The sequence below is a fragment of the Hyperolius riggenbachi genome, chromosome 11 (assembly GCF_040937935.1).
Source record: "Hyperolius riggenbachi isolate aHypRig1 chromosome 11, aHypRig1.pri, whole genome shotgun sequence".
NCBI classification, from domain to species: Eukaryota; Metazoa; Chordata; class Amphibia; order Anura; family Hyperoliidae; genus Hyperolius; species Hyperolius riggenbachi.
Genome location: NC_090656.1, coordinates 218,525,211 through 218,552,726, shown reverse-complemented (window position 1 = coordinate 218,552,726; position 27,516 = coordinate 218,525,211). Strand labels below are relative to the sequence as shown.

At 45.5% G+C, this 27,516-nt stretch overlaps 1 protein-coding gene across 1 annotated transcript in view; it reads right to left on the bottom strand.

The window, feature by feature from the left end:
• SLC17A6 (solute carrier family 17 member 6) overlaps positions 1–27,516 on the bottom strand; it is an 88,718-nt gene that overhangs the window by 5,334 nt on the left and 55,868 nt on the right. Inside the window, exons 9-10 of the mRNA XM_068261304.1 lie at positions 21,165–21,297; positions 17,088–17,198 (exon numbers count right to left, since the gene is read on the bottom strand). Coding sequence (XP_068117405.1) covers positions 17,088–17,198; positions 21,165–21,297 — 244 coding nt within the window. The remainder of the gene's footprint in view (positions 1–17,087; positions 17,199–21,164; positions 21,298–27,516) is intronic.

Genomic DNA, 27,516 nt, shown 5'->3' with positions numbered 1-27,516 from the left:
ATTTATAGTTTAGGATTTATTTCTGTGAAGGTATTTATTTAGGTACTACTGTATTTGTTGGACTATAAGACTCACTTTTTCTCCCCCAAAAGTGGGGGGAAAAGTCATTGCGTCTTATAGCCCAAATGTAGGGAGTTCCTACCTGCCAATATGAACCTCCAACCCGCTGTAATGTCGGGGACTCCTTGTACGGTGCTCATGCAGAGAAGGACACAGGGGGACGAATGGAGGGCACAGGAGAACCCAAAGGGGCATAGAGGAGGACACAAGGGGACACAAAGGGACAAAGAGGATGGCACAAAGGGGGGGGGCAGAGGAGGACACAGGAAGACATATGAAGTACAAGGGGGCATGAGGTGCAAGGGGGACAAAATCCACAAAATGCCCCTTCACCATGGATGCACTAAGTTTAGTATATATACTTTTCCCCTGTTTTTGTCCTAAACCTAGGTGCGTCTTATGGTCAGGAGCGTCTTATAGTCCATGTAGTGATATTTCGCATCAAAATTCGCCATGCAGATGAAAACGCAAAAAAAAATAAGCTAAATTTCGCGAAAATTAAGCGAACCCGAAAATGGCATTTTCGCATCGAAAATGCCTTTGGCGAAAATTCGCGAGCAACCCTGCTAACAAGTAATTACGAAATTCACGAAATTACGAAGAAATGCGAAATTACGTTATGGTTTAACGCGAAATTACGTTATGGTTTAACGCGAAATTACGTTATGAACGAAACGCGAAATTACGCGTTGAAAATGACGCTTACGGTATTTTCAATTTCGATTTTAATGGCAATTACGCTACCATAATTTCGCATCGTAATTATAGTAACGCGAAATTTCGAAAATTTTGGCTCAACACTAAGCATGGCGCTTCCATGCTACTGCGCAAGTGCAAACCCTACAGGTGCCTGCGTAGTGCAGCAACTCATGTACAGGGAGGGCCAAGAATGGCCGAGAAGAAGAAGAGTGTCCTGGGCTGCAGCAGAGGGGTCGTGGAGGACCGGGGAAATCTCTGGAGTATGCAGAAGCTTCCCTCTACCTTTTTTCGTGTGGCTCCAGGTTTACTTTAAGCAAATACGCAAGAAGCGCACCATGTGTTACGCAAGCATGCTGTGTGTCTATAACTCAAATTATGTAGACTATGTTACGTAAACTGCATAACCTGTAGTGTCGGGAAAATAGAGAGCAGCGTCCAGCAAATCAGTGAGAGGGGGTGACACGGGTGAGTTTAACAGTTTCTGTCCCATACGTCCCATATGCGTTGGGACAATTTAGCTTTCCATGCAACTGTTCTTGCTCAACCTTAAGAGAATCTGTACTGTCCGATTTGTACAATAAAAAAACATACCATTCGAGTCACTGTGATCTCCTGGATCCCTCTTTGCCGTTTCCGGCAGTGTTTACAAACAAAAAACATGGCCGCTAACCAGGAAGTGGTGTTTGTTATATACACACACATACGCTAATATGTGTCTGTGTGTGTGTATGTGTGTGTATGTATATATATATATCTATCATGTTACAGTATACTACAAGATTTTATTACATAGTGAATTATCTGCACTTCAGTTTGGGATTCTCACAGTTTCTCAGCATGTGACAGGCAGCTCTCTCCCCCTTCAGCCTCACAAACGGCATCACAGTAATAAATAAAACACACAGGACAGGAGTGAGCCTGAAGGGGGTGTGCGTAACTTGTATTCATTACAACAGAGGCAGCCCATTCCTCCCTGAGTCGACAAAGCTTGACAAAGAAATGAAGATTAGCTATATTACGGAGACAGTGCAACTAGAAAAGGCTGCAGTAATCCAGACCACATTAGAAAAGGTATAGGAACTTCTTGGATAGAAGAAATAAGGCTGAGAATTTTTTTATAGAGCCTCTTTTAAGGAGAAGCTCATCAGAGCTGAAAGTGACACTGAAGCAAAAAAAAAAAAAAGTGACACTGAAGTGAATTTTTTTTATGATATAATAAATTGTATGCGTAGTATGGATAATTGATGGATCATTAGTGGTAAAGAAAAGTCTCATAATTTTATTTTCAGTTATATAACATTTTTTGTAACATTGCATCGTTCTGTCATATTTGCAGTTTACAAACTACACTCTGCATTTTAATAGAGCTATTTTGAACTTCCCTGCAAGAAAATCTTATCTAAAGCTGTCTCTCACTGTTTCTTTGATGTATAAGTGCTTCAGAAAACAGCATGGTTTTCAACCCAAGTTGGGTCGGAGAGCTCAGAGAAGCTCTTTTGCATAGATAACAACTGAAGATTTTTAACTCTTCCTGTACTGGAAACAATATGAGACTCTTTTGCTTGCTGCTAATATTCTATTTCTTAGCTGTGCTGAACATACAATTCAAGATCTCATAAGTTTATTTTCACTTCAGATTCCCTTGAATAACAGCAGGGAAGTTTTTTTTGTTTGTTTGTTTGTTTGTTTTTTAACAAAGAAGCTTTGTTTTTTACTCTTTAGAAAAGTCTGTCGTTTTATCTTTTTTAATTTTTTTCTATGTGCGGAAATAAATAAGTTGTACTAATGCATCCCTATACTCACTCCTCCTTTGGGGGTTGGATATGTGAAATCATAGTTGTAGTTATCCTTCCTGATCTCCTTCTGGTCATCAGGTTTGGGATAGGATCTTTGACCTTGACATTGATGAGGGTGCTTTGTAAGGGAGGAGCAAATGATCACCCCATGCAAGGACCATGTGGGTTATGATTGGTCAGGAAGTGAGGTCCCACAATGGCTGGCTCAGCCATTCTGGCAATGTGAGCCTGCATGGGGGTTGGGCATGGGGAACTCCTGTTCACCAAAGTGCTTTGTAAGGGTGGAGCCGAGGATTTCTGGCTGATAGAGAGGTGGTGAAGCAGTAGGAAAAGTAGGGGTTGGGTTCTGGAGGTTACGCAGACCTTCCAGAGGAGATAGGAAAAAACATAGAGAGACATCGGGAGCCGCTTACGGTGTAATGGGTTAAGGTAACTTCTTAAATAGGTATAGTAGGTCTGTAGAGTAATACTCAAAAACAAGGGTTGCAACACTTACAACCCTGTCCTCACTCGGGCTCTTTCAGCTGCATGGGTCGCGCTCCCAAAAAACTCTTGTAGAAAGTTAAAAACTTAAAATTGCTTCATCTCTTAATTTCTCAACTATCTGTTTATGAGTAAAGATGGCCCAAACTGTTCACCGTCGAGCAGTATTCTGCAAACATCCGTTGTTCGCATTTGCAGTGAACAGCAAACATTTGGCGTATTTGATTTGCCCCCTATACATCATTATCATTCAGCTAAACTTTATCCCCTTACCTCACAGTCAGCAGACACATGGCAGCCAATCAGCTAGCAACCCTTCCTGAACCCCCCACCCCCGTATCAAAAAGCAGTCGCGGTGGCCATATTGGATTCATTCTCTGCTGGCTGCTGACTGTTAGTGAGAGCAGGGTCAGACTTGCTGCAGATAGGTAGGGAAAGCATTAGCTAGGCCTGTGTTCTTGTTCCTCACTTGCTGTGAAAACACTTCAAACAGCCCTATTGAGGGCTAGCACAACGGTTTCCTGTGTTTTTTTTTGTGTGTGACACTCCACAGCCCACTGACACCCAGAGATGTGTGCACACTACTGCTGTTGCCTCATTAAAGAGAACTAGAGAGGATCTAAACAAAAGCTATTATACATACCTGGGGCTTCCTCCAGCCCCATATGCGCTGATCGATCCCACGCCGCCATCCAGCGCTGCCCGCAACTACGATAACCGGGACCCCGGAGCCAGTCTAAGCGTAGCAGAGGTGCGCTCTTTGTGTATCTCTGCAGCAGTGTATGGAGAGATACGTAGAGGGCACACTTCTCCTGCGTAGCCCGGCTCCGATGACGTCAGATTCGGGCAGCGGTGGATGGCGGCGTGGGATCGATCAGCACGTATGGGGCTGGAGGAAGCCCCCGGTATGTATAATAGCTTTTGTTTAGATCATCTCTGGTTCCCTTTAAGTTACAGGCACAGAACCACTCCAGTGAATTATTATTTCACTGTATTCTGATAGTACTATTATATATCTATATGTGTGAGACACTCCACAGCCCACTGACACCCAGAGCTGTGCATAATGTGATTTCTGCCTTTTAGGGATTAAAACCCGACTTTGTGTCAACTCTGTAATTTTTGGTGAGACTTTTGCCATGGATCCCCCTCTGGCATACCACAGTCCAGGTGTTACACCCCTTGAAACAACCTTTTCATCAATTTTGTGGCCAAAAACAGACTTTATAGGTTTTAAAATTCACCTGCCCATTGAAGTCCATGGCGGTTCACCAGATTGGCCTGTTCAAGAACATTTTCGGAAGTTCACGCTCTCTGTTCGCGAATGGAAAATTCTATGTTCGCGACATCTCTACTTATGAGGAGACATATATTAAGACCAAAGTGTGCTAACATAGATTTGGAACTTATCAAGGTACATAAAAAATGATCTTTTTACTTGCCCGAACTAAAGCTTTAGGCTGATTTTACATCCGGCCATTGCGTTTGCGGACCGACGATCCACCCCCCATCCCTTCGCAACGCACAAGACGCCATTCGTATGACCCTGCTGAACAGTGTGCTGACAGGGTCATATGCCTTGGTTTTTTTTCAATTGCAGAATGCTGAAAAGTTATTTTAAAAAGATGATGAAAAATGCTATCTCCTAGGGAGAAAACTTCAAAAAACAAAAGGGTTAATTCACTAAACCGTGCTATGATAAATAGCACACCTTATCAGAGTAGAGATAACATAAGTTAACACGCCTTATCAAAGTAGCATAGTGAGCTCTACAAACTTATGCCTGCTAATTGGCAATGGCACTCATCCTGCCCTGAACCCCTGCAGGTTCGTAGCGCTTGCTATACTACTCTGATAAGGCTTGTTATCTTTGATAAGGCGTGCTATCTCTGATAAGGCGTGCTTTCTCTGATAAGGCGTGCTATTTGTCATAGCAGGATTTAGTGACTCAACCCCAAAGTGAATTATATAAGGGCTAAGACCCCCTGGTGTTGTCTAACCTTAAGACCCCCATGGTAGTGCCTAAAACCTAAGACATCCCCCAGTGGTGCCTAATCCTAACCCTCCCGGCGCCTAACCCTGCCCACATCCTAAACCTTAACCCCCCATCATAATGTAAAGTCGCGATATGCAGCAAAGAAGTTACATTTGGGGGCGCATGCTTGCCAGTAGTCAGGCACCTGCATGTGCCCAACTGTAACTTTTTAGCCGCAATTTGAGGCAAAACCGTAAATGTTGGCGCATGCAGGCTCCTGACAGTGGCAGCTGCCATGCACACAAATTTCCGTTGTCTGCTGCTAATCACAGCTTTTATAATAGGCGACTATGGCAGCACAGTTTTTTTCATAAGGAATCCTGCGCCTTTTTCACTTGATTCGCTATCCAGAGCTCTCGATTTTTCCTTTTTGTCTTCCCACAAGTCCCTTTGACCCTTCTCATAAAGTCATATGCGAGGCAAGGTTCACACTAATCACTGTGAAAAACGGAATGCTTTTTTCGCATGTGCTTTTTGCGTTAAAATTCGTGTTCATACGCACATTTTTTTAAATGTTTTTTTCTCCACAGCTAGTTAAAAAGTCAATGGGAATTTGTATGCGATGTGCACATTTATGCTGCAGGATGTACGTTTTTTTCATGCATGAGAAAACGTGAATACCATATTGCGAATTTTAGCAGAAGTGCTATTCTCCATTGATTTTCATCAGTTGTGAGGAGAACGCGTTTTGGCACATTACTGACATATAGTAGAATGTAGTAAATTATTCAGGATATTCACTTCATGGTAATTTTCCTGGTTTCAGAGTCAGAAACACTCCCTGTATCTGTATATTGTTGTATATTGGTAAGCAATCCCGCTCTCCCAGTGATGTCACGGCCTAGGCTATTTAGCTATGTGGAATTCACCTCCCAGTGCATTCTGAGAGACTAGAAATTATTTAACAAACATTCCGCAGGGATAGACGTGAAAGGACTAAAGATGTGGTCTTCGACACTGTTCCCCACAGAAGTCTGGTGCAAAAGTTGAGGATGCAAGTCCTAGGGAAGAGTTTGTGTGCATGGATAGGGAACTGGCTAATGGACAGAAAACAAAGAGTTGTGGTCAATGGATCGTACTCAAAATGGGAGACTGTTAGCAGTGGGGTCCCACAGGGGTCTGTACCGGGTCCAGTGCTCTTCAATTTATTTATTAATGACCTAGTAGATGCAGTAGTGAGCAATGTTGCTATTTTTGCAGATGATACAAAATTGTGCAGAATCATCAACTCTCAGGAAGATAGTGTCATATTGCAACAGGATCTGGATAGGATGGCTATATGGGCACATACATGGCAGATGAAGTTCAATGTTGACAAATGTAAAGTCATGCATTTTGGACGTACCAATGGTCTAGCACCATACAAAATAAATGGGATACAGTTGGGGACATCAAACTTGGAGAAGGACTTAGGAGTACTCATCGACAACAAGTTAAATAATCGTACTCAATGCCAAGCCGCTGCAGCTAAAGCGAACAAAATTTTGGGATGCATTAAAAGGGAAATAAAAACTCGAGATGCTAGCATAATATTGCCCCTGTTTAACTCTCTAGTAAGGCCACATCTGGAATATGGAATTCAGTTCTGGGCACCACATTACAAAAAAGATATTGCAGTTTTAGAGCAGGTGCAGAGACGAGCAACAAAATTGATACGTGGGATGGAAGGTCTCGCTTACCAAGAAAGGTTAGATAAACTGGGTTTATTTAGTCTAGAGAAAAGACGCCTTAGAGGAGATCTAATTAACATGTATAAATATATCAGAGGGCAATATAATAGCTTGGCGGATGAGCTTTTTGTCCCTAGGCCTTCTCAAAGGACTAGAGGACATGATCTGCGCATGGAGGAAAAACGTTTTAGCCATTTATTTAGGAAAGGGTTCTTTACAGTAAGAGTGGTTAAGATGTGGAATGCATTGCCACAGGAAGTCGTTATGGCAAACTCTATACCTGCATTTAAAGAGGGCTTAGATGCTTTCCTTGCTTTGAAAGACATCCATGGCTACAATTACTAGGTTATGCCTAATGATGTTGATCCAGGGATTTTATCTGATTGCCATCTGGAGTCAGGAAGGCATTTTTCCCTTTTGGGGCTAATTGGACCATGCCTTGTGGGGTTTTTTTCGCCTTCCTCTGGATCAACAGGGATATGTGGGGGACGGGCTGGAGTTGTACTTTATACTGGTTGAACTCGATGGACGTATGTCTTTTTTCAACCAAAATAACTATGTAACTATGTAACTATGTGGCAACCTGTAATAATATTTAAGGATGTAAATCAGGGAGAGGAAAGATTTTATGATGGGCAGACACTGACTAAACTATTTATAAATGAATATCATAAAAAAAAAAAAACACAATTTTATGCATTATGTTATGTTAAGTGGTGCTTCAGGTCAAGAAGGAAAGACGATATTGCGTCACGTTTCTGAAAGCCTTTTGTTATTTTGTTTTTTTTTATTAATATTTTTCCTTGGTCTTGTGCACTATTACCTGCTGTTAAGAAGTTATACCCAAACAGCTGTGAAACATTGCAAAAGCTGACTGAGGGCTGGTGCACACCAAGAGCGGTTCTGAAATCGTTTTTAAAAACGTTTTTGGCCTGAAAACCACTTGGCTAATGTATATTTCAATGGGATGGTGCACACCTGAGTGTTTCGTTTTTCCCCACAACGCAAACTCGTGTCCTGTAGCATTTTTGCGGTTTTCAGAGGCGTTTCTGCCGCAATGTAAAGTATAAATAAGTGGAAAACCGCTCTGAAAAGTGCTAGATCAGAGGATTTACAGGCGTTTTTGTTACAGAAGTTGTTCAGTTACAGCTTTACTGTAAGAAAATACAAAATCTGCTACACAAAAACGCTCCAAAAAATGCTAGGTGAAATCTCTCTAAACATGCCTAGAATCGCCCTGAAAAACCTGTTCATAACTCACTAGCGTTTTCGGATCCACTAGCCGTTTTCGGTGTGCACTGGCCCTAGCACATGTGGAAAATGGCATGTAGAATTTGCTTAGATAAGCATGAATGGCCCCTAAAAGTGAACCCTTGCACGGCACACAATGAAAAGTCTTAAATTCTCTGCTCAGCGTTTTGTGGTCATTAAGCCAGATCTAAGTGTCTAATTGGTTCGTATCAGCAGCTGCGAATAGACTGCAGGAGAGCCCTGCCTAGGCAGCTCTCCCCATATAGTAAACACTGAGGCGTAACCGTTTCAGTGCCCCCTGCAAAGCGAAAGCAAGTAGGGCTGGATTTACCATAAGGCACTGTAGGCTCGTGCCTTTGGGTGCCTTATGTGTAAAGGGCTCTCCCTTTTCCCAATGACCCCCTTCTCCCTCCCGATGCAGAGAGGGCCACTGTTGTTCTTCCTTCCCTGCAATAATGTGCCAAGGAGCCACCCCGCTTCTTCCTTGGGGTGTATGCAGGATGGGGATGCCCTCATGTCACAGGCTGCCAAGTTAAAACGTCAGGGTTTTTTGGGATCTCCATAAATTGTAATGAAGATTTTTTTTTCCATAAAGATTAATATTCTGTGGCTAATCGTTTAGAGCAGAGAGGAAGTTTTAAGTTTGGTTCCTCTTTAAAGTGTACCAGAGATCAAAAGATCTAAAAATTCAATACTTACCCGGAGCTTTCTCCAACCCCATAAGTACGTGCGAGTCCCACGCCCTCCTCCCGCGGTCCGCCATTCAGCCGCGATCAGCCCCACTAACTGGCTCAGTCAGGTCCAGTCTGGGTCTTCTGCGCATGTGTGGACATCCCAAGCATGTGCAGTATATCCAGACTGATGCGACTGAGCCAGTTACCAGGGCTGATTGCGGCTGAACGGCAGACGGCGGGAGGACTGCGTGGGATTCACACGTGCTTATGGGGCTGGAGAAAGCCCCAGGTAAGTATAGATTCTTTTAAACTTTGGTTTACTTTAAGATTAGAAAAAAAAGAAAAATATGATAATCTATTGCAGTGTAGCTTTAAAAAAAATGAAATAAAAAAAAAACAAATACAACAAAAAACAACAACAACAAAATTCCCCAATCCTGTATTACGAGACCTGGAAATGTCATAATCACACACAATACATGAGTGCAAGTTCTGCACGTTCTGTGTCTATTTTTATCAGAAACAATAGCCCTGGAAATGTCACCTCCCCTGATGGTGAATCCAGGCTCTCCATGTTTCCGATAGCTTCTGCCCTCAGAGCTCCTCGGATGTCTATATGGAGGAGGGAAGTCCTGAGGGACCGAATATTCTACTGACACATCCTGATTCTTGTCTCCAATAAAGCAGATATCAGAGGGCTTCACCTGCCTCATCCAGGTGTTGTGTCTTGAGACAAACACACTCTCTCCATCCTTACTATCGTAAAAACCATAGTAAAATATCAGTATGAAATACCGATATTTTACTATAGCTAAACCTAAGCCTATTCTCCCACTGAACCCTCCCACTACCGATGCCTAATCTTAACCAACCCCACCACAACACCTAACCATAAAGGGACTCCGAGCAGTGCAGAAACTATGGAAAGATGCATACCATTTGAAGCTCTCTTTCTCCTCTTTTCTACGATATATAAACTGCCGCCCTACGCCTTTTAGTTTTTGCTATTTTCGTGATCGAAATCACGGCCGCCGCGATTTCGAGTGCGAAAATATTGAAAACTAAAAGGCGTAGGGCGGCGGTTTATGTGCCGTTGAAAGAGGAGAAAGAGAGCTTCAAAATGGTATGCATCTTTCCATAGTTATGTAATGATCTGTGCCCGTGTCATCCTGCTGGTGGCAGCACTAGGAACTTGAGGTGGACTTCAGCTGTCTACCAGCAGGTGGCGCTCATATTGCTGGGAGCAGTGCAATTCCTCAGCTCACCAGCAGATGGAACTGTGAAAGACTCTGGTCAGTCACCTGAGCAATGTGCTGCATATTTAAGGCCGGACTTCCTAGCAGCACATTGCTAGGTCATTGTGTCTTGTTCCTGCAGTGTTGTGACTCTGGCCATCTGTCCTGTATCCTGAGCTCCTGGTATTTTGACTCCTGCTTGTTCGACTAATCTCTTGTCTTCTGATTCTGTACTTCTGATCCATTCTGATTTCCTGGTATTTGATCCTTGCTAGTCTGACGATTCTTCTGTGTGCTGATTGTGTTGAGACGTGTCTGTATATATTGTATTATTGTATATATTCTCATATTGTGTGGGTTGCTGTATATATTTGTATAGATAGATAGATAGATAGTCAGGGTTCTGGTATTTGTGGTGCACTACGCGTTGTTTGATTGTATATTGTATGTGTATGGTGATCTGCATTTGTACACTTGCATTATTGTAATAAAACACATTTATTATTCTACTCTGTTGTGCAGACGTCAGTATTTCTATTGTGTTCTTCCAGTTTGTTTAACCAAAACGATTGCCATGCAGAGATCGTGGATCTGCCAGTCTGGTTCCAGTCACGACCACGATCTGCATGACCAATCGTTACAGAATGACCTAGCCCAACCATATATTGATCACAGAAATACTGCAGATTCATCTATCTGTACAAAGAGTTGGAATTTTGATGATGTGTACTACTATGTCTTGCTCGCTGAGGATAGCAAAAGTTATTCCTTCATATATTTTGCAGCTTACTCCAGAAAGCAGCTTCAGCAGTTATTGGAGTTAGTGCAAAACTATGTTAATCAGAAAATCTTGTCTGCAGAAGAGGTGCAGGACTTGCTGCAAGTCCTTCAATGGTTGCTGAAAAGTAAATTATCCAAGGATAATTTTCTTGATCCTCCATTTAGCCCATCTGATATTACTGTTTTGATTTCTATTTTGAAAAATGACAGGGAATCTTTCTTTAAGTTCTACTCCAACAAAGACAAAAATATTATGCAAGCTTGTGTTCAATCCCTCCAATCATTAATTGATTTAAGAGTATGCAAATTTGAAAGAACCTCATTATTAATGTCTGCCTGGAGAGATATGTTAATTTCCCAATGCAAACCTTGTTCTGTGACAGCAAAGAATAAAATACAAACTGGTTCTTTGTCTGTTGCAATCCAGTCCAGTCTTGATTCTGTTTCTGATGTAGTTCAGTCAAGTTCTATTAATAGACAAATACATTCTCTGCCGGTTAGGAACCAATCTCGTTTAGAACCTGTCTTTTGTGCAGCAGATATTAACTATCTAGCTGATCATTTAAAGAAGGATAGGAAAAGTTTTTTTAAACCACTATTCTAAAATGGAAAATTCTTGTCTGCTGAAATATATGCATGCTGTGAAAAGGATGAGTGGTTACAAATTGTGTCCGCAGAAAGCCGCCTCTGCCCTGATCCAAGTTTGGGAGGAAATCTTGTCATTTGATGCAGATGCAGGCATGCATGTGATTGAGGAGTCAAATGAGTGGAGAGATTGCAGCAATCGAGTCAGTTTTGATTTTACTGCAGAAGAGATCAATGCTTATTATGGCTATTTGAAGAATGATAGGGAAGAGTTTATGTCATTCTATTTGCAACAAGATGAGGAGTTTATTAGGAATTGTATCTGTGGAGTAAGATCTCTGATGGTTAATGCCTTGTGTGAGAATGAATCTGCCTCTGCTTTGATTGCCATCTGGCAAGAAATTCTTTCCTCTAAATTTCAATCTCATCCTCTCTCTGATAACCCTTATGTCCAGAGTTCACAACCTGCATTTCAGTTATCTGTACAAACTCCATTGCAAACTGCAATCAGAACCACACCTTGGTCCTGGCAAAAATCATTAGAAAACAAGTCATCATCTAAAAAGAGACAGAAATTCTTTCCTACCAACTCCATTCAGCATGTGCAGCCTCCAGCCGATTCCAGTCGTGTGCAGTCTCCTTGCAGCTCCATACAAACTCCATCCAGCTCCATACAGACTTCACCCAGCTCCATACAGACTTCACCCCGATCCGTGCAGACTTCAACCATGTCCATGCAGACTCCAGGTGATTTGTGTCCTCAGCAATCTCCAGTCTGTCCTGAGCAGTCCTTCGCCTTTCTTTGTGGACTCTTTCATGGACTAGGTTTGCTGACAGTGGGTCAGCCTGCCAGGCCTGCAGAGCTCCAGAATGTTTATCCTGCAGTATCCAGTCCTGCAATACAGCCCGCAGAGTGTTGCATCCAGCCCGCAGAGTGTTGCATCCAGCCCGCAGAGTGTTGCATCCAGCCCGCAGAGTGTTGCATCCAGCCCGCAGAGTGTTGCATCCAGCCCGCGGAACTTTGCTCCTTGCCTGCGGAACTTTGCTCCCAGTCCGCACAGGCTCAATTCACACAGTTTCAGTGCCAGTCCGCACAGACTGTATTGGGATCTCAGCCAACGGTCCAGCCAAGCGCTCAGCCAACGGTCCAGCCAAGCGCTCAGCCAACGGTCCAGCCAAGCGCTCAGCCAACGGTCCAGCCAAGCGCTCAGCCAACGGTCCAGCCAAGCGCTCAGCCAACGGTCCAGCCAAGCGCTCAGCCAACGGTCCAGCCAAGCGCTCAGCCAACGGTCCAGCCAAGCGCTCAGCCAACGGCCCAGCCAAGTGCTCAACCAAAGGTCCAGATCCATGAGGTTACACAGTCTGCTGTCCTGTCTGAAGCCTCCCAACCTGTTAACTTGCCTAAAGGTATCCCGTCTTCTGTTTTGCCTGAGGTTATGCAAGCTGCTGCCCAGCCTTCACAGACTTTTGTTGCTGCTGTTCCTGTAGGTGCCAAGTCTGTTGATGTTCCTGCTCCTGATGGTGCCTTGCCTGCTATGGTTCTTGCTTCACCTGGTGGTGCCTGGTCTGCTGGACTATTTGAGGGCACCCAGTTTACCATCCAGCCTGTTGCTGCCCTGCCCGAGACTATTCAGTCTGTTGCTAATCTGCCTGCAGCACTACCTGAAGCTTTCCAGTTAACTGCTCAAATGTCACAGGACTCTGCTGTTGCTTCCAAGTCTGGCGACTCTGCTGTTGCTTCCAAGTCTGGCGACTCTGCTGTTGCTTCCAAGTCTGGCGACTCTGCTGTTGCTTCCAAGTCTGGCGACTCTGCTGTTGCTTCCAAGTCTGGCGACTCTGCTGTTGCTTCCAAGTCTGGCGACTCTGCTGTTGCTTCCAAGTCTGGCGACTCTGCTGTTGCTTCCAAGTCTGGCAACTCTGCTGTTGCTTCCAAGTCTGGCGACTCTGCTGTTGCTTCCAAGTCTAGCGACTCTGCTGCCGCTTTTGAGGGTATCCAGTCTGCTGCCGCTTCTGAGGGTATCCAGTCTGCTGCCGCTTCTGAGGGTATCCAGTCTGCTGCCGCTTCTGAGGGTATCCAGTCTGCTGCCGCTTCTGAGGGTATCCAGTCTGCTGCCGCTTCTGAGGGTATCCAGTCTGCTGCCGCTTCTGAGGGTATCCAGTCTGTGGTTCCAGTTGTTGCTTCCAAGTCTTCGGTTCCAGTTGTTGCTTCCAAGTCTTCGGTTCCAGTTGTTGCTTCCAAGTCCGCAGTTCCAGGTGTTGCTTCCAAGTACGGTGTTCCTGCGGATCTCAAGTCTGCTCCGGCTCTTCTTGATCCTGATGGGTTCCAGTCTGTTCCTGCTCCTTCGGATCCTGATGATCTCCACGCTGCTGATGTCTCTGTTTCCCAATTTGTGTTTCTGCGTGACTCTTGCCAGTCACATCATGTCCAGGCTGTCCAGCCTCTAAAGACTTTGGTGGTCCATCCATATTTTATGTTTTTTTTTATTTCTCTCCCTCCCTGCCCACCCAGCCTCGGTTTTTCTATTGGGACCCAGGTGGCGCTAACTCTGGAGATCGTGTGGAGCGTTCGGAGTCCGCTCCTAAAAGAGGGGGGTACTGTAATGATCTGTGCCCGTGTCATCCTGCTGGTGGCAGCACTAGGAACTTGAGGTGGACTTCAGCTGTCTACCAGCAGGTGGCGCTCATATTGCTGGGAGCAGTGCAATTCCTCAGCTCACCAGCAGATGGAACTGTGAAAGACTCTGGTCAGTCACCTGAGCAATGTGCTGCATATTTAAGGCCGGACTTCCTAGCAGCACATTGCTAGGTCATTGTGTCTTGTTCCTGCAGTGTTGTGACTCTGGCCATCTGTCCTGTATCCTGAGCTCCTGGTATTTTGACTCCTGCTTGTTCGACTAATCTCTTGTCTTCTGATTCTGTACTTCTGATCCATTCTGATTTCCTGGTATTTGATCCTTGCTAGTCTGACGATTCTTCTGTGTGCTGATTGTGTTGAGACGTGTCTGTATATATTGTATTATTGTATATATTCTCATATTGTGTGGGTTGCTGTATATATTTGTATAGATAGATAGATAGATAGTCAGGGTTCTGGTATTTGTGGTGCACCACGCGTTGTTTGATTGTATATTGTATGTGTATGGTGATCTGCATTTGTACACTTGCATTATTGTAATAAAACACATTTATTATTCTACTCTGTTGTGCAGACGTCAGTATTTCTATTGTGTTCTTCCAGTTTGTTTAACCAAAACGATTGCCATGCAGAGATCGTGGATCTGCCAGTCTGGTTCCAGTCACGACCACGATCTGCATGACCAATCGTTACAAGTTACTTGTATTACACAGGACGACTTTTCCCCAAAGTCGGCAGCTGAATGGAGCTGAACGACACATAAATCGCCGCCCTACGCCTTTTAGTTTTTGATATTTTGATCGCGAAAATAGCGAAAACTAATATAAAAAAACTTATATATCGTTGGAAAGAGGAGAAAGAGAGCTTCAAAATGGTATGCATCTTTCCATAGTTTCTGCACTGCTCGGAGTCCCTTTAACCAACCCCTCCATCTACGTGTTGTGTCTTCAGCAACAGAGCCGGGACAAGGTCCTCCAGCACCCAAGGTTGAGACACCAAAGTGCTCCCCTCCAACCACAGCCGTCACACATTGATTGCTATTAGACTAATGGTACCCATACATGGTACAATTTTTTCATTTTTTTTTCGATTAGATCATTTAGTTGGATTACTCCGTTAGATCGGATATAAAGATTTTTCTAACATGTCCAATCAGATTTTTACTGAAAAAAAACCATGATAATCGTTAATTTTTCTTAATAAAAAAAAAGATTATCGTTGACTTTAATTCGATTTGATAGTTTTGGTTGAATAAACAGGAAAATCAAACGTTTTATTGTAACATGTATGGGCACCATAAGAGGCGCCCAGGACTCCCAACACCTTAATCTCTAGTTATCTGGCTTGCAGTCACTGCCATGTATCCCCTTTTCTTATTTCTCTCTGCTTTAAACACAATAGGGTTGGTCCAGGTCTCTGGAGGTCCTTCACAATGGGAGTGGAGATCCTTCGGCCTGTAGAAAAGGGGAGAGACCGGGAGCCCAATAGTGCAGTAACGTCTGGTGTTAAACGGTGGGGGATTGTGGGTATTTTATACTCACAAGGATGGGTTGCAGTCCTGCAACCACCATATAGGCATGCGGAACACAACCGTTCCTGTTCGGTATTCCGGAATCTTCTGGAACAGGGTGGTTGCTCTCCTCCTGTCGGCTTTTCCACTGGTACAATAAATATACAAGTGGGAAGTGCTAACACCCCTTTTGGGGGTGCGGGTAACAACTGTTAAAAAGGTTTGGGGAGGCGCCCAAGTTCTTTGCTAGTGGGCCTGAGTTATAATTGCTGTACGGTATTACAGAAAGAGGTGTCTTACCTCCAAAGAAGACTCACTTGGATCTAACGTAAGGAGTCTTTATTATCAAGTGGTTAATTGTAGATAACGCGTAGATAACACTCCTTACGTTAGATCTGAGTGAGTCTTCTTTGGAGGTAAGACACCTCTTTCTGTAATACCGTACAGTAATTATAACTCAGCCTCACTAGCAAAGAACTTGAGCACCTCCACAAACCTTTTTAACAGTAGTTAAACACAATAGGGGTATGATAGCTGAGTGAGTTGTGCGCCCCCTCCTACCCTGCGCCCTGAGGCTGGAGCCTCTTTGCCTCGGCCTGGTCCTGTTCAGCAGAACACTGTCTCTCCATCGTTCTCTCTTTATCTTAAAGGAGGGGTGTCAAACTCAAATACAAGGTGGGCCAAAATTGTACACTGGGACCTAGTCGCGGGCCAACCTCAATGTCTACTGGCCACCTTCCTCACTTATAAAGTTCCCAGGTGGCCCCACTCCCTCCCCTATACAGTTCCCTGGTGTTTACCTCTTTCCCCCTCCCTCCCCCATATGGTTTCCCTGGTGTTCTAGGGCTTCACCTCCAATACAATTTCCCTGGCGGTCTAGAGTGGACCAAACATAATGCAAAAGTGGGGAAACCACTTGAGGGCCAAATGAATGGCTCTGATGGCCAGATTTGGCCCGCGGGCCAGAGTTTGACATGTATGTCTTAAAAGGATCATTTTATAGGCATACGTCAAAAAGGGGAACCCAAAAAATTTGGAAGCCAAGTAATCTCGATAGTAGAATATGGGTAAACATACTACTAAAGTGTAAAAATAATAGTAAATATTAAATACCGATATTTTACTATAGCTAAACCTAAGCCTATTCTCACACAGAACCCTCCCACTACTGATGCCTAACCTTAACCAACTCCCCCACCACGCCTAACCTTAACCGTCCCTGCTGCCACAAACTCCCCCCACGCCTAGCCGTAATCCTTCCTCCCCCATGCCTAAACCTAATCCTTCCTCCCCATGCCTGACCTTAACCGGCCCTGCAGCTGGTATAAAAAAATGTGCATGCGTACATTTTTTAGCTCCGCCATAATGGGTCCTTATGGCGGGGCCAAAGGTTGTGAACATTAGAGGACCCCATAGTTTGTAGATTCACCCCTGGTTCTGTGTCTTGTCACACCTTTCCTGCTTCTCCCCCTCTCCCTATGTGTCTCTCTGCCTTACCTATAAACTGTTCTGCTTCTCTCTCTCTCTCTATCTCTTTCTCTCTCTCTCTATCCCTCTGGCACCAATATAACATTTTAATAAAAATATACATATAAACAGAACATACGGGTGTGAAAAATAATATATCCACTACATGAGCTATGAAAAAAATCATTAAAAAACATTTTTAATTACCGGAAATGGCAAATCCGCTGAAACCTACAGCGAGGACCAGGAAGGATATGGCGACACCTTTACTGTGGGAATAGCCGACCACGAGCAGCAATGTGGCTTCCATCCCAAACCCTGCAGAATAGGGAGACAACCAGTGTGAGGACAGCTGTGCAGAGATACATGACGGTACTAGGGGAAGAGGGGAAGGGAAGGAGGGAGAGATCCAGTGTGAGGACAGGTGTGCAGAGATACATGACGGTACTAGGGGAAGAGGGGAAGGGAAGGAGGGAGAGATCCAGTGTGAGGACAGGTGTGCAGAGATACATGACTGTACTAGGGGAAGAGGGGAAGGGAAGTAGGGAGAGATCCAGTGTGAGGACAGGAGTACAGAGATACATGACGGTACTAGGGGAAGAGGGGAAGGGAAGTAGGGAGAGATCCAGTGTGAGGACAGGAGTACAGAGATACATGACGGTACTAGGGGAAGAGGGGAAGGGAAGGAGGGAGAGATCCAGTGTGAGGACAGGTGTGCAGAGATACATGACGGTACTAGGGGAAGAGGGGAAGGGAATGGAGGGAGAGATCCAGTGTGAGGACAGGAGTGCAGAGATACATGACGGTACTAGGGGAAGAGGGGAAGGGAAGGAGGGAGAGATCCAGTGTGAGGACAGGTGTGCAGAGATACATGACGGTACTAGGGGAAGAGGGGAAGGGAATGGAGGGAGAGATCCAGTGTGAGGACAGGTGTGCAGAGATACATGACGGTACTAGGGGAAGAGGGGAAGGGAAGGAGGGAGAGATCCAGTGTGAGGACAGGTGTGCAGAGATACATGACTGTACTAGGGGAAGAGGGGAAGGGAAGTAGGGAGAGATCCAGTGTGAGGACAGGAGTACAGAGATACATGACGGTACTAGGGGAAGAGGGGAAGGGAAGTAGGGAGAGATCCAGTGTGAGGACAGGTGTGCAGAGATACATGACGGTACTAGGGGAAGAGGGGAAGGGAAGGAGGGAGAGATCCAGTGTGAGGACAGGTGTGCAGAGATACATGACGGTACTAGGGGAAGAGGGGAAGGGAAGGAGGGAGAGATCCAGTGTGAGGACAGGTGTACAGAGATACATGACGGTACTAGGGGAAGAGGGGAAGGGAAGGGGGGAGAGATCCAGTGTGAGGACAGGTGTGCAGAGATACATGACTGTACTAGGGGAAGAGGGGAAGGGAAGGAGGGAGAGATCCAGTGTGAGGACAGGTGTGCAGAGATACATGACGGTACTAGGGGAAGAGGGGAAGGGAAGGAGGGAGAGATCCAGTGTGAGGACAGGTGTGCAGAGATACATGACGGTACTAGGGGAAGAGGGGAAGGGAAGGAGGGAGAGATCCAGTGTGAGGACAGGTGTGCAGAGATACATGACGGTACTAGGGGAAGAGGGGAAGGGAAGGAGGGAGAGATCCAGTGTGAGGACAGGTGTGCAGAGATACATGACAGTACTAGGGGAAGAGGGGAAGGGAAGGAGGGAGAGATCCAGTGTGAGGACAGGAGTGCAGAGATACATGACGGTACTAGGGGAAGAGGGGAAGGGAATGGAGGGAGAGATCCAGTGTGAGGACAGGTGTACAGAGATACATGACGGTACTAGGGGAAGAGGGGAAGGGAAGGAGGGAGAGATCCAGTGTGAGGACAGGAGTACAGAGATACATGACGGTACTAGGGGAAGAGGGGAAGGGAAGGAGGGAGAGATCCAGTGTGAGGACAGGTGTACAGAGATACATGACGGTACTAGGGGTAGAGGGGAAGGGAAGGGAAGTAGGGAGAGATCCAGTGTGAGGACAGGAGTACAGAGATACATGACGGTACTAGGGGAAGAGGGGAAGGGAAGGAGGGAGAGATCCAGTGTGAGGACAGGTGTGCAGAGATACATGACGGTACTAGGGGAAGAGGGGAAGGGAATGGAGGGAGAGATCCAGTGTGAGGACAGGAGTGCAGAGATACATGACGGTACTAGGGGAAGAGGGGAAGGGAAGGAGGGAGAGATCCAGTGTGAGGACAGGTGTGCAGAGATACATGACGGTACTAGGGGAAGAGGGGAAGGGAAGGAGGGAGAGATCCAGTGTGAGGACAGGTGTGCAGAGATACATGACGGTACTAGGGGAAGAGGGGAAGGGAAGGAGGGAGAGATCCAGTGTGAGGACAGGTGTGCAGAGATACATGACGGTACTAGGGGAAGAGGGGAAGGGAATGGAGGGAGAGATCCAGTGTGAGGACAGGTGTACAGAGATACATGACGGTACTAGGGGAAGAGGGGAAAGGAAGGAGAGAGAGATCCAGTGTGAGGACAGGTGTGCAGAGATACATGACGGTACTAGGGGAAGAGGGGAAGGGAAGGAGGGAGAGATCCAGTGTGAGGACAGGTGTGCAGAGATACATGACGGTACTAGGGGAAGAGGGGAAGGGAAGGAGGGAGAGATCCAGTGTGAGGACAGGAGTACAGAGATACATGACTGTACTAGGGGAAGAGGGGAAGGGAAGGAGGGAGAGATCCAGTGTGAGGACAGGTGTACAGAGATACATGACGGTACTAGGGGAAGAGGGGAAGGGAAGGAGGGAGAGATCCAGTGTGAGGACAGGTGTGCAGAGATACAAGACTGTACTAGGTGAAGAGGAGAAGGGGAATGGAGGGAGAGATCCAGTGTGAGGACAGGTGTATAGAGATACATGACGGTACTAGGGGAAGAGGGGAAGGGAAGGAGGGAGAGATCCAGTGTGAGGACAGGTGTGCAGAGATACATGACGGTACTAGGGGAAGAGGGGAAGGGAAGGAGGGAGAGATCCAGTGTGAGGACAGGTGTGCAGAGATACATGACGGTACTAGGGGAAGAGGGTAAGGGAAGGGGGGAGAAATCCAGTGTGAGGACAGGAGTGCAGAGATACATGACGGTACTAGGGGAAGAGGGGAAGGGAAGGAGGGAGAGATCCAGTGTGAGGACAGGTGTGCAGAGATACATGACTGTACTAGGGGAAGAGGGGAAGGGAAGGGGGGAGAAATCCAGTGTGAGGACAGGTGTACAGAGATACATGACTGTACTAGGGGAAGAGGGGAAGGGAAGGAGGGAGAGATCCAGTGTGAGGACAGGTGTGCAGAGATACATGATGGTACTAGCGGAAGAGGGGAAGGGAATGGAGGGAGGGAATAAGGGAGGGAAGGAAGGGAAGTGAGATGGGGAGGAAAAAAGAAAAAAAGGAAAGAACAAGGAAGGAAAAAAGTGGAAAGGGAAGAGAAGAAAGGGAGGAGAAGGAAGGGAGGAAACAAACAAACAAAGATAGAAAGAGTTCCAAAGGGAAGTATGTAAGTAAGAAATGAAAGGAAAGAAGAAAGAAAGGAAGGGAAGAAAGGTTTAGAAGGTAAGCATGTAAGGGAGGGTGGAAGAAAGGATGGAAGGAAGGGAGAGGAGGAACATTAGGGAGGAAGGGAGTAGAGAAAGATGAAATGGAAGAAAAAAGGAAAGGAAGTAAAAGGAGGAAGGACTGAACGAAGGAAGGAAATAATTCTGGCACATGAATCTATTAGAGGGACTCCGAGCACCTCTCATGGGTATGCCTTTAAGACTCCGACCAGCACTGCAAAATACTTAAAGACGCACACCTTTCTGTAGCTTGTGCTCTCCTCTTTCATTTGATGCCGGAATCGCCGTTCTACACCAAATAGTTTTCGTTTGATTTCAATTTAAAATTGTGGCTGCCATCTTGGCTATGTTATAACTTTCGGGTCACCCCTGTCTTCTCTGTTAGAGAAGTGCATCACTGAATGAAGCAGGAAGAGGAAGTGACACGCATGGCCATTGCAAGAGGCTTCTCCAGAGGGGTCATAGCACATCTTTGTTGGAAGTCGTCTGGCTTAAAGGCATACCCATGAGAGGTGCTCGGAGTCCCGTTAAGGTTACAGCAAGTAAGTATAAATAAGGTGTGTGCTATTCTTTTTGTTCCCTTTAGATGTGCTCTCTGTGATGCACAATGACGGACCACCAATTTACTATTGTTGTATAAGTTTAGTCCAGTCTTTCCTTATATCTTTTTTCCATATAAATAAACCCAGTGACTGACCTCCGCAGTTCATGATCTTCCTCACGGTGGTGGTGGACAGGATGTTCCGGCTTCGCAGGAAGTCAGCTATCTGCCCTCCGATAGGCACAATTATTGTCATGACCAGATGCGGGACGGCGGACAGCATCCCCACCTGCAACAAAGCAAAACCACCCAGAGCATAAACCACAATAATACTTCATGTGCATTTCTGCCTAGAAGCTGCATCACATTTGCATAATCCCCAGAATTATTTGCATTTCATTTACCGTCTTTCGTTGTAACCGTTTCATAACCTACAAGTAAGTTGGGAGAGGAAACTGGGACAATCAGCCAAAATCCATACAAACACTGGGAGAACATTGTAATTTCAAGCAAAGAGTTTCCTGGATCCAAAACTGGGACTCTAACAAAGTGAGAGTGATGACCGTTTAGCCACCCACAAGGGTGAAGGCCAATTCACGCACTGGTATTATTATCAGTTGTGAGAGAAAATTGCAGGGAAAATAATTCTAGGAAAAAGTGGGACATCAAGCCCATGTCCTCAGGAGATGACAGTGATAACTGTGGCATTCTACCAAGGACCCAAACTGGTTTTTGTTTTACACATCAATGTCATTGGAGATTCAATAAAAATAGCCTTCCAGTCCATTTGAAAAGTTCTTAATTCCACAATGATCATTTATGGCTTCTTCTAGATCAGGGCTGTCCAACTCCAGCCCTGGAGAGCCATATTCATACTAGTGTAGTCATCAAGAGAAAAGAGAGGCATCCCATCCTTAAAAACCCTTTAATTCAGCTTCAGTGCAGATGAAGTGGGGTTGATGAGGCCTGACAGCTGTTTCGCAAGTAAGTCTTGCTTCGTCAGAGGCAAATGGTAACCTGTGGCCTCTGACAAAGAATTTAGACTTACTTGCGAAACAGCTGTCAGGCCTCATCACCCCCACTTGATCTCCACTGTATGTACCCAAGCCAAATTAACGGGTTTTTAAGGATGTGGTGCCTCTCTTTTCTCTTGACTACAACACCGATCTTTATCGAGTGCATGCTCTGAAGGCTCCCTACCAGCTGAATTATCGATCCCTTGCTGCATTCTGGTGCCACCAACAAGACATATCCATGCCAGTGTTTAGTATGGACTGAGAAATGGAGAAATGTGTTCTACTATGAGGCACCCATGGCACATGCCAAAACTGGACCCCTGTAGATAAGCCTCTGGCTATGCCAAAAATGTGTGAGGACCTCTATCCTCAAGGCCTGGAGTTGGATGTATTACTGTATTTTAAAATTGCTGTATCAGCACTTAATAAACAGAAATACTGCGTTCACCACTAAGCCCTAACAACCATCCTAATCTTTCCATCAACTAGCTAAAGGTCATTTCCACCAAAAGCTGACATTTCCGATCTTAAGCTTCTTATAATTCTCAGAGATGCCGGTAATTAGAGTTTCTTGTAATAATTGGTGTTCCCTGGTGGACAAACTCGCCTAAATTTGATTTTATTACAGTTTTATTATAGTTCATTGAATGAATGCCAAGGCTCAATGAATACGCAATTAAAATGAAATTTCAATTTGTGGGGTGGTCACCTTATTCAAGCTAACTGTATAGCCCCGGCACAAACATTTTCACCAAATTTGCTGAGGAAGTCCAGCACCTGGGTGTAGCTTGTAGGGATGCTCATTCGGATTTCGTGGAATTTACATTTCTGCATTTCTGATCGTAAATTGGCATTTCCAAACGGAACTCGGAAAACAGAGATTTCAATTCCGCAGAAATCCGATATACCGCAACTCGGTAATTTTAGGTCAATCACAGTACCCGGAAGCATTGGGCAAATCAGAGAATGCAGAATTTTTCCAAATTATCACGGTAATTTTAGATCAATCACAAGACTGATTTTCCGTTTTTCCTATTTCTGATTTTCCGATTTCCAATTTCTATTTTTTTTTTGTCATTTTTTGTATTCTCTGAAGCAAAAAAGGAGCAATAAAATACCCCTCGGAAATCGGGAAATCAGAAATCCTAAAAAGGCATTACCGACCATCCCTATTAGCTTGTGGGTGGTAGTCCCAGGCGGTAGCAGCGCTTGGGACCCCGCCTGTATTGCTCATCTTGATTTTAAGGCTCAGTCGCAAGTCATAGACCCGGCAACTGGACAATTACACAAAACATGCAGATAGAACTGTGACTGGCTAAGAACAAAACATTGGACTATTCTGTCCTGGCCTTCTATGATCCCTGATCTGGAGCCTGTCAAACCTTTTATGGAAATAACTGTGACTCATAGTCTGGAGGAGGCAACACTTCAGTTTGACACAACTGGAGCAATTTGTTCAGGAAGAGTAAGTTACACTACATGTTGGCAGATATAGAACTCTAATGGCTCATACTCACAGGCTACAATTGTCGCCCGTGAGTATGCGGCGTTGCACGCGCGCGCACCCCGAACTGTCGCCCGTCGCTGATGTCGCCAGGCGATTAAAACTTTCAATCGCCTGGCGACAGTCGCCGCCGCAACTCTGCCGCAACTGTCGCTAGTCCGCGTGAGTACGCGGACTAGCGACAGCAACATAATAACAAATAGACGACGCTTCCGGCAGGGGGAGGGACAACAGCGACAGCTTCCGCCGCATCAGTTGCCAGGTCCCTCCGTGTGTATGCGGAGGGACCTGGCGACGAGCTGTCGCTGGCCTGTCGCGCACACGCTCCCGTGTGCAAGCGACAGGCAGTTTAGTTGTCCGTGAGTATGGGCCATAAAGGTAGCCATACACTGCTCGATTTGCCATCAGATTCGACCAACTGACAGATCCCTCTCTGATCGAATCTGATCAGAGAGGGATCGTATGGCTACCTTTACTGCAAACAGATTGTGAACCGATTTCAGCCTGAAACCGACCACAATCTGTTGTGGTGGTGGTGGTGCTGCCGCCGCTCCCCCCGCCCGCATGCCCGCATACATTACCTGCTCCGCCGGCGCGACTCCAGTCCCCAGGTCACCGCTGCTCCGTCTCCGCTCTGTCCTCCGGCCCCGGCATGCTTTACTTATTCCTGCCCGGCAGGAATTTTAAACAGTAGAGCGCCCTTTACTGTTTAAACTTCCTGCCGGGCAGGAGGAACTGAAGCATGCCGGAGACCAGTGCGGACACGGAGCAGCGGTGACCGGGGGTAGGGGAGGAGCAGGCAATGTATGCGGCTCTATTGCGTCGGTCGTCGGGTACTCGAACGCCGCTAGCGACGCGCTCCAAACCCGCGGGCAATCGACACTAATTTTCCGCACGGAGCAATCGACGGGATTGGACGAAAAGGATCGAAATTCGGCGTGTAGCGTGAACGATTGGCAGCAGATTCGATCCCAGTGATCGAATCTGCTGTCGAAACGGCGGCAAATCGGGCCAGTGTATGGCCAGCTTAAGGCCTGGTGCACACCAGAGGAGTTTTTCTGAGAGTTTTGAGTTTTTAAATCTGCTGCTAATGTTATCCTATGTGTCTGTGCACACTGGAGCAATGAGGTTTTGTAAAAAACCCCATAGCATTACATTGGGAAGAGCTTTTAGAGGTTTCAAAAGCTCTTCCCAATGTAATGCTATGGGGTTTTTTACAAAACCTCATTGCTCCAGTGTGCACAGACACATAGGATAACATTAGCAGCAGATTTAAAAACTCAAAACGCTCATAAAAACTCCTCTGGTGTGCACCAGGCCTAACTGAGAGCTACAGGACCGGTAATGACTGCCTCGAAGGACACATTCCCACTATCCTTCCTGACAGTATAATTATTTCTGGATTTTAGGGTCTTTTTAAAACATTTAAGACACTAAAATCAGGAAAAATCATGCCGCCAGAGTCTCTACAGCAGCCCCTGCTCTCACTCACCTCCCTGGGCTCCAGTGCTGCAATTTTACCTCCGTCCTCCGGGTGGCGCTGTAACTCTGTAGTGAAATCACTAACGGTGATCTCACCAGAGTGATTCAGAGCCTGGAGGACAGAAAGGAGAACAGATACCGACGTCTGGATCCCCCGGGGGGTGAGTAAAAGTTCCCACTGCGCGCTATACTCTGCATTTAGCTCCCCGGTGGCTAGACTGAGTATAGCTCGGGAATACTGCCAGGGTGGATACAAGCATCTCTGCCTGCTGCATTGATAAATGTAACCACTTTCTACAGCGCGTTTCTGGATAATAGGGATGGTCGGATATTTGTGTCGGAATGAAAATTTCTGGTTTTTCAATCGGAAATAAGGTTTCCAATCGGGAAAATCAGAACTCGCCAATCACCATTTGTTAATCAGATTTCCAAGTAAATTTCATGTACCGCAACTTGAGGATTTTAGCCCAATCACAAGACTGTTGCGGTAATTATAGATCAATCACAAGATTTGGACACTACCAAGTATTTTTAGAGTCTTCTGACTGGCCTAAAATTTCTGTGGTTTTCCAATTTTTGCTGTAAATCACCACATTCTTTGATTGGTCCAATGCTTTTGAGTCGGAAGTATTTAGCCAATTAGTAACTATTCAGAGGTTTCGGAAAGTCAGAAATGATAGTATCGGTAATCTGCATTTTTTCAAAAAATTAGAATTTCCACAGTATCGGAAATCAGCATTTCCGACCATCCCTACTAGATATCCTATGCAATGATGAGCACATTACAGGTCCCGTTCACACTGTCTTCAAAAACAATCCGTTTAGCGGAATGAAACTGAACGGATCTGAATGCATGTGAACGGATCCTATGCAAAGCAATAGGATGACCTTTTCCAGATTGGCTGAACAAAGCAGATGCCGACCTAATCAATGCTAGCCTATGAGAACAGTCCATTCTCACTAGACTGCCTGCCGACTACGCCAAATTACCACCCTGCCACTTTACATTCAGTTCTTCCACGCCGCTGGCACCGCTGCTCAGGTCCTCTGCAAGGAAGAAAGACCAGTATGGGCAGCACGGTGGTGTAGAGGTTAGTGCTCTCGCCTCGCAGTTCTGGGTCCCTGGTTCAAATTCCAGCCAGGTCAACATCTGCAAGGAGTTTGTATGTTCTCCCTGTGTCTGCGTGGGTTTCCTCTGGGTACTTCGGTTTCCTCCCACATCCCAAAAACAGATACGTTAATTGGCTTCCCCTAAATTGGCCCTAGACTATGATACATACACTACACAATACATGAACACAAACAGGACGGTCGCAGGAACTGAGCAGTTGGTGACCTGAAAACGGAATGAAAAGACCGGCTTAAAAACTGATGCTGAACCTAACAAATGGATCAATTTTTACAGGAACAGTTTATCATCTATTATAGTGTGAACCCAGCCCATAGTATAAACTTGGCCTATAACTTAACATATTGAGTTAAATAACAACCCCCTCATTTTCTCCGTTCTTTTTTTATTTCTGCTATTTAAAATGTTCTGTTTTTTAAATAAAACTGATTTGTTAAAATGTTCTGTTTTATCAAAACACTAAAGCAAAGTGTGATTTCTGTTAGCTCATTTCGGACCCACTGCTCCGATCCCTTTAGGGCCCGTTCAGACTACAAAATGCGGACCGCAACGCATGCGGACCGCAACGCGTACGAACGCACGCATGTCCGCGTTCGTATGCGTTGCGTGGCTGATCCCATCACTGAAAAGTGAATGGGACAGCCGCGCGTTTTTGTAAAATCTGCGTGCAGCATGCGTTCCCGGACCGCACAGGTCCGGAACGCATGCTGTGTGAACATCAGACATTGCACTCTATGCAATGTCTGATGTCGTGCGTTTTGGCCACCTGCACGCGTTTCCAAAACGCGGCTGGAAACGCGTGCAGTGTGAACGGGCCCTTAGGGGGACCAGTCAGTGCCTTTTTTTTTCTTTTTTCACTTCCTGTTCACTGTTTGCAAAAACTTTTGCAAATTCTGATGAGTGTGAACAAGACCTTAGTCACTTTAACACACATACAGATACATTATAGAGGGCCTGTAACCAAAACAGCATGACAAATAAAATTGCCTATTGTTTTACAATATTTATTCATAAATGATTTAGTCGGTGTTTGCCCATTGTAGAATTTTTCCTTCCCTGATTTACTGTCTGAAATGTATCACTGGTGACGACATCTTTAGTATTGGCAGGTGACCTCTGCAGAATGTTTGGTTACTGAAAGTTCTAAAGCCAGCAAAAAACATAGCTGGTCTCCCAGAATTCTAAACAGCCTAGGCTGAGCATTTCTGGGAGGGCAGGGCTAGATTCAAAATATTATTATATTTGGTATTATTATTATTATTATTCAGTATTTATATAGCTGACATCAATCTGCAGTGCTGTACATTGAAAAGGGGGGGTGGAGAAGGGTTGAGAATTCCGCATAGCTAAACAGCCTAGGCTAAGCCTCAGTGGGGG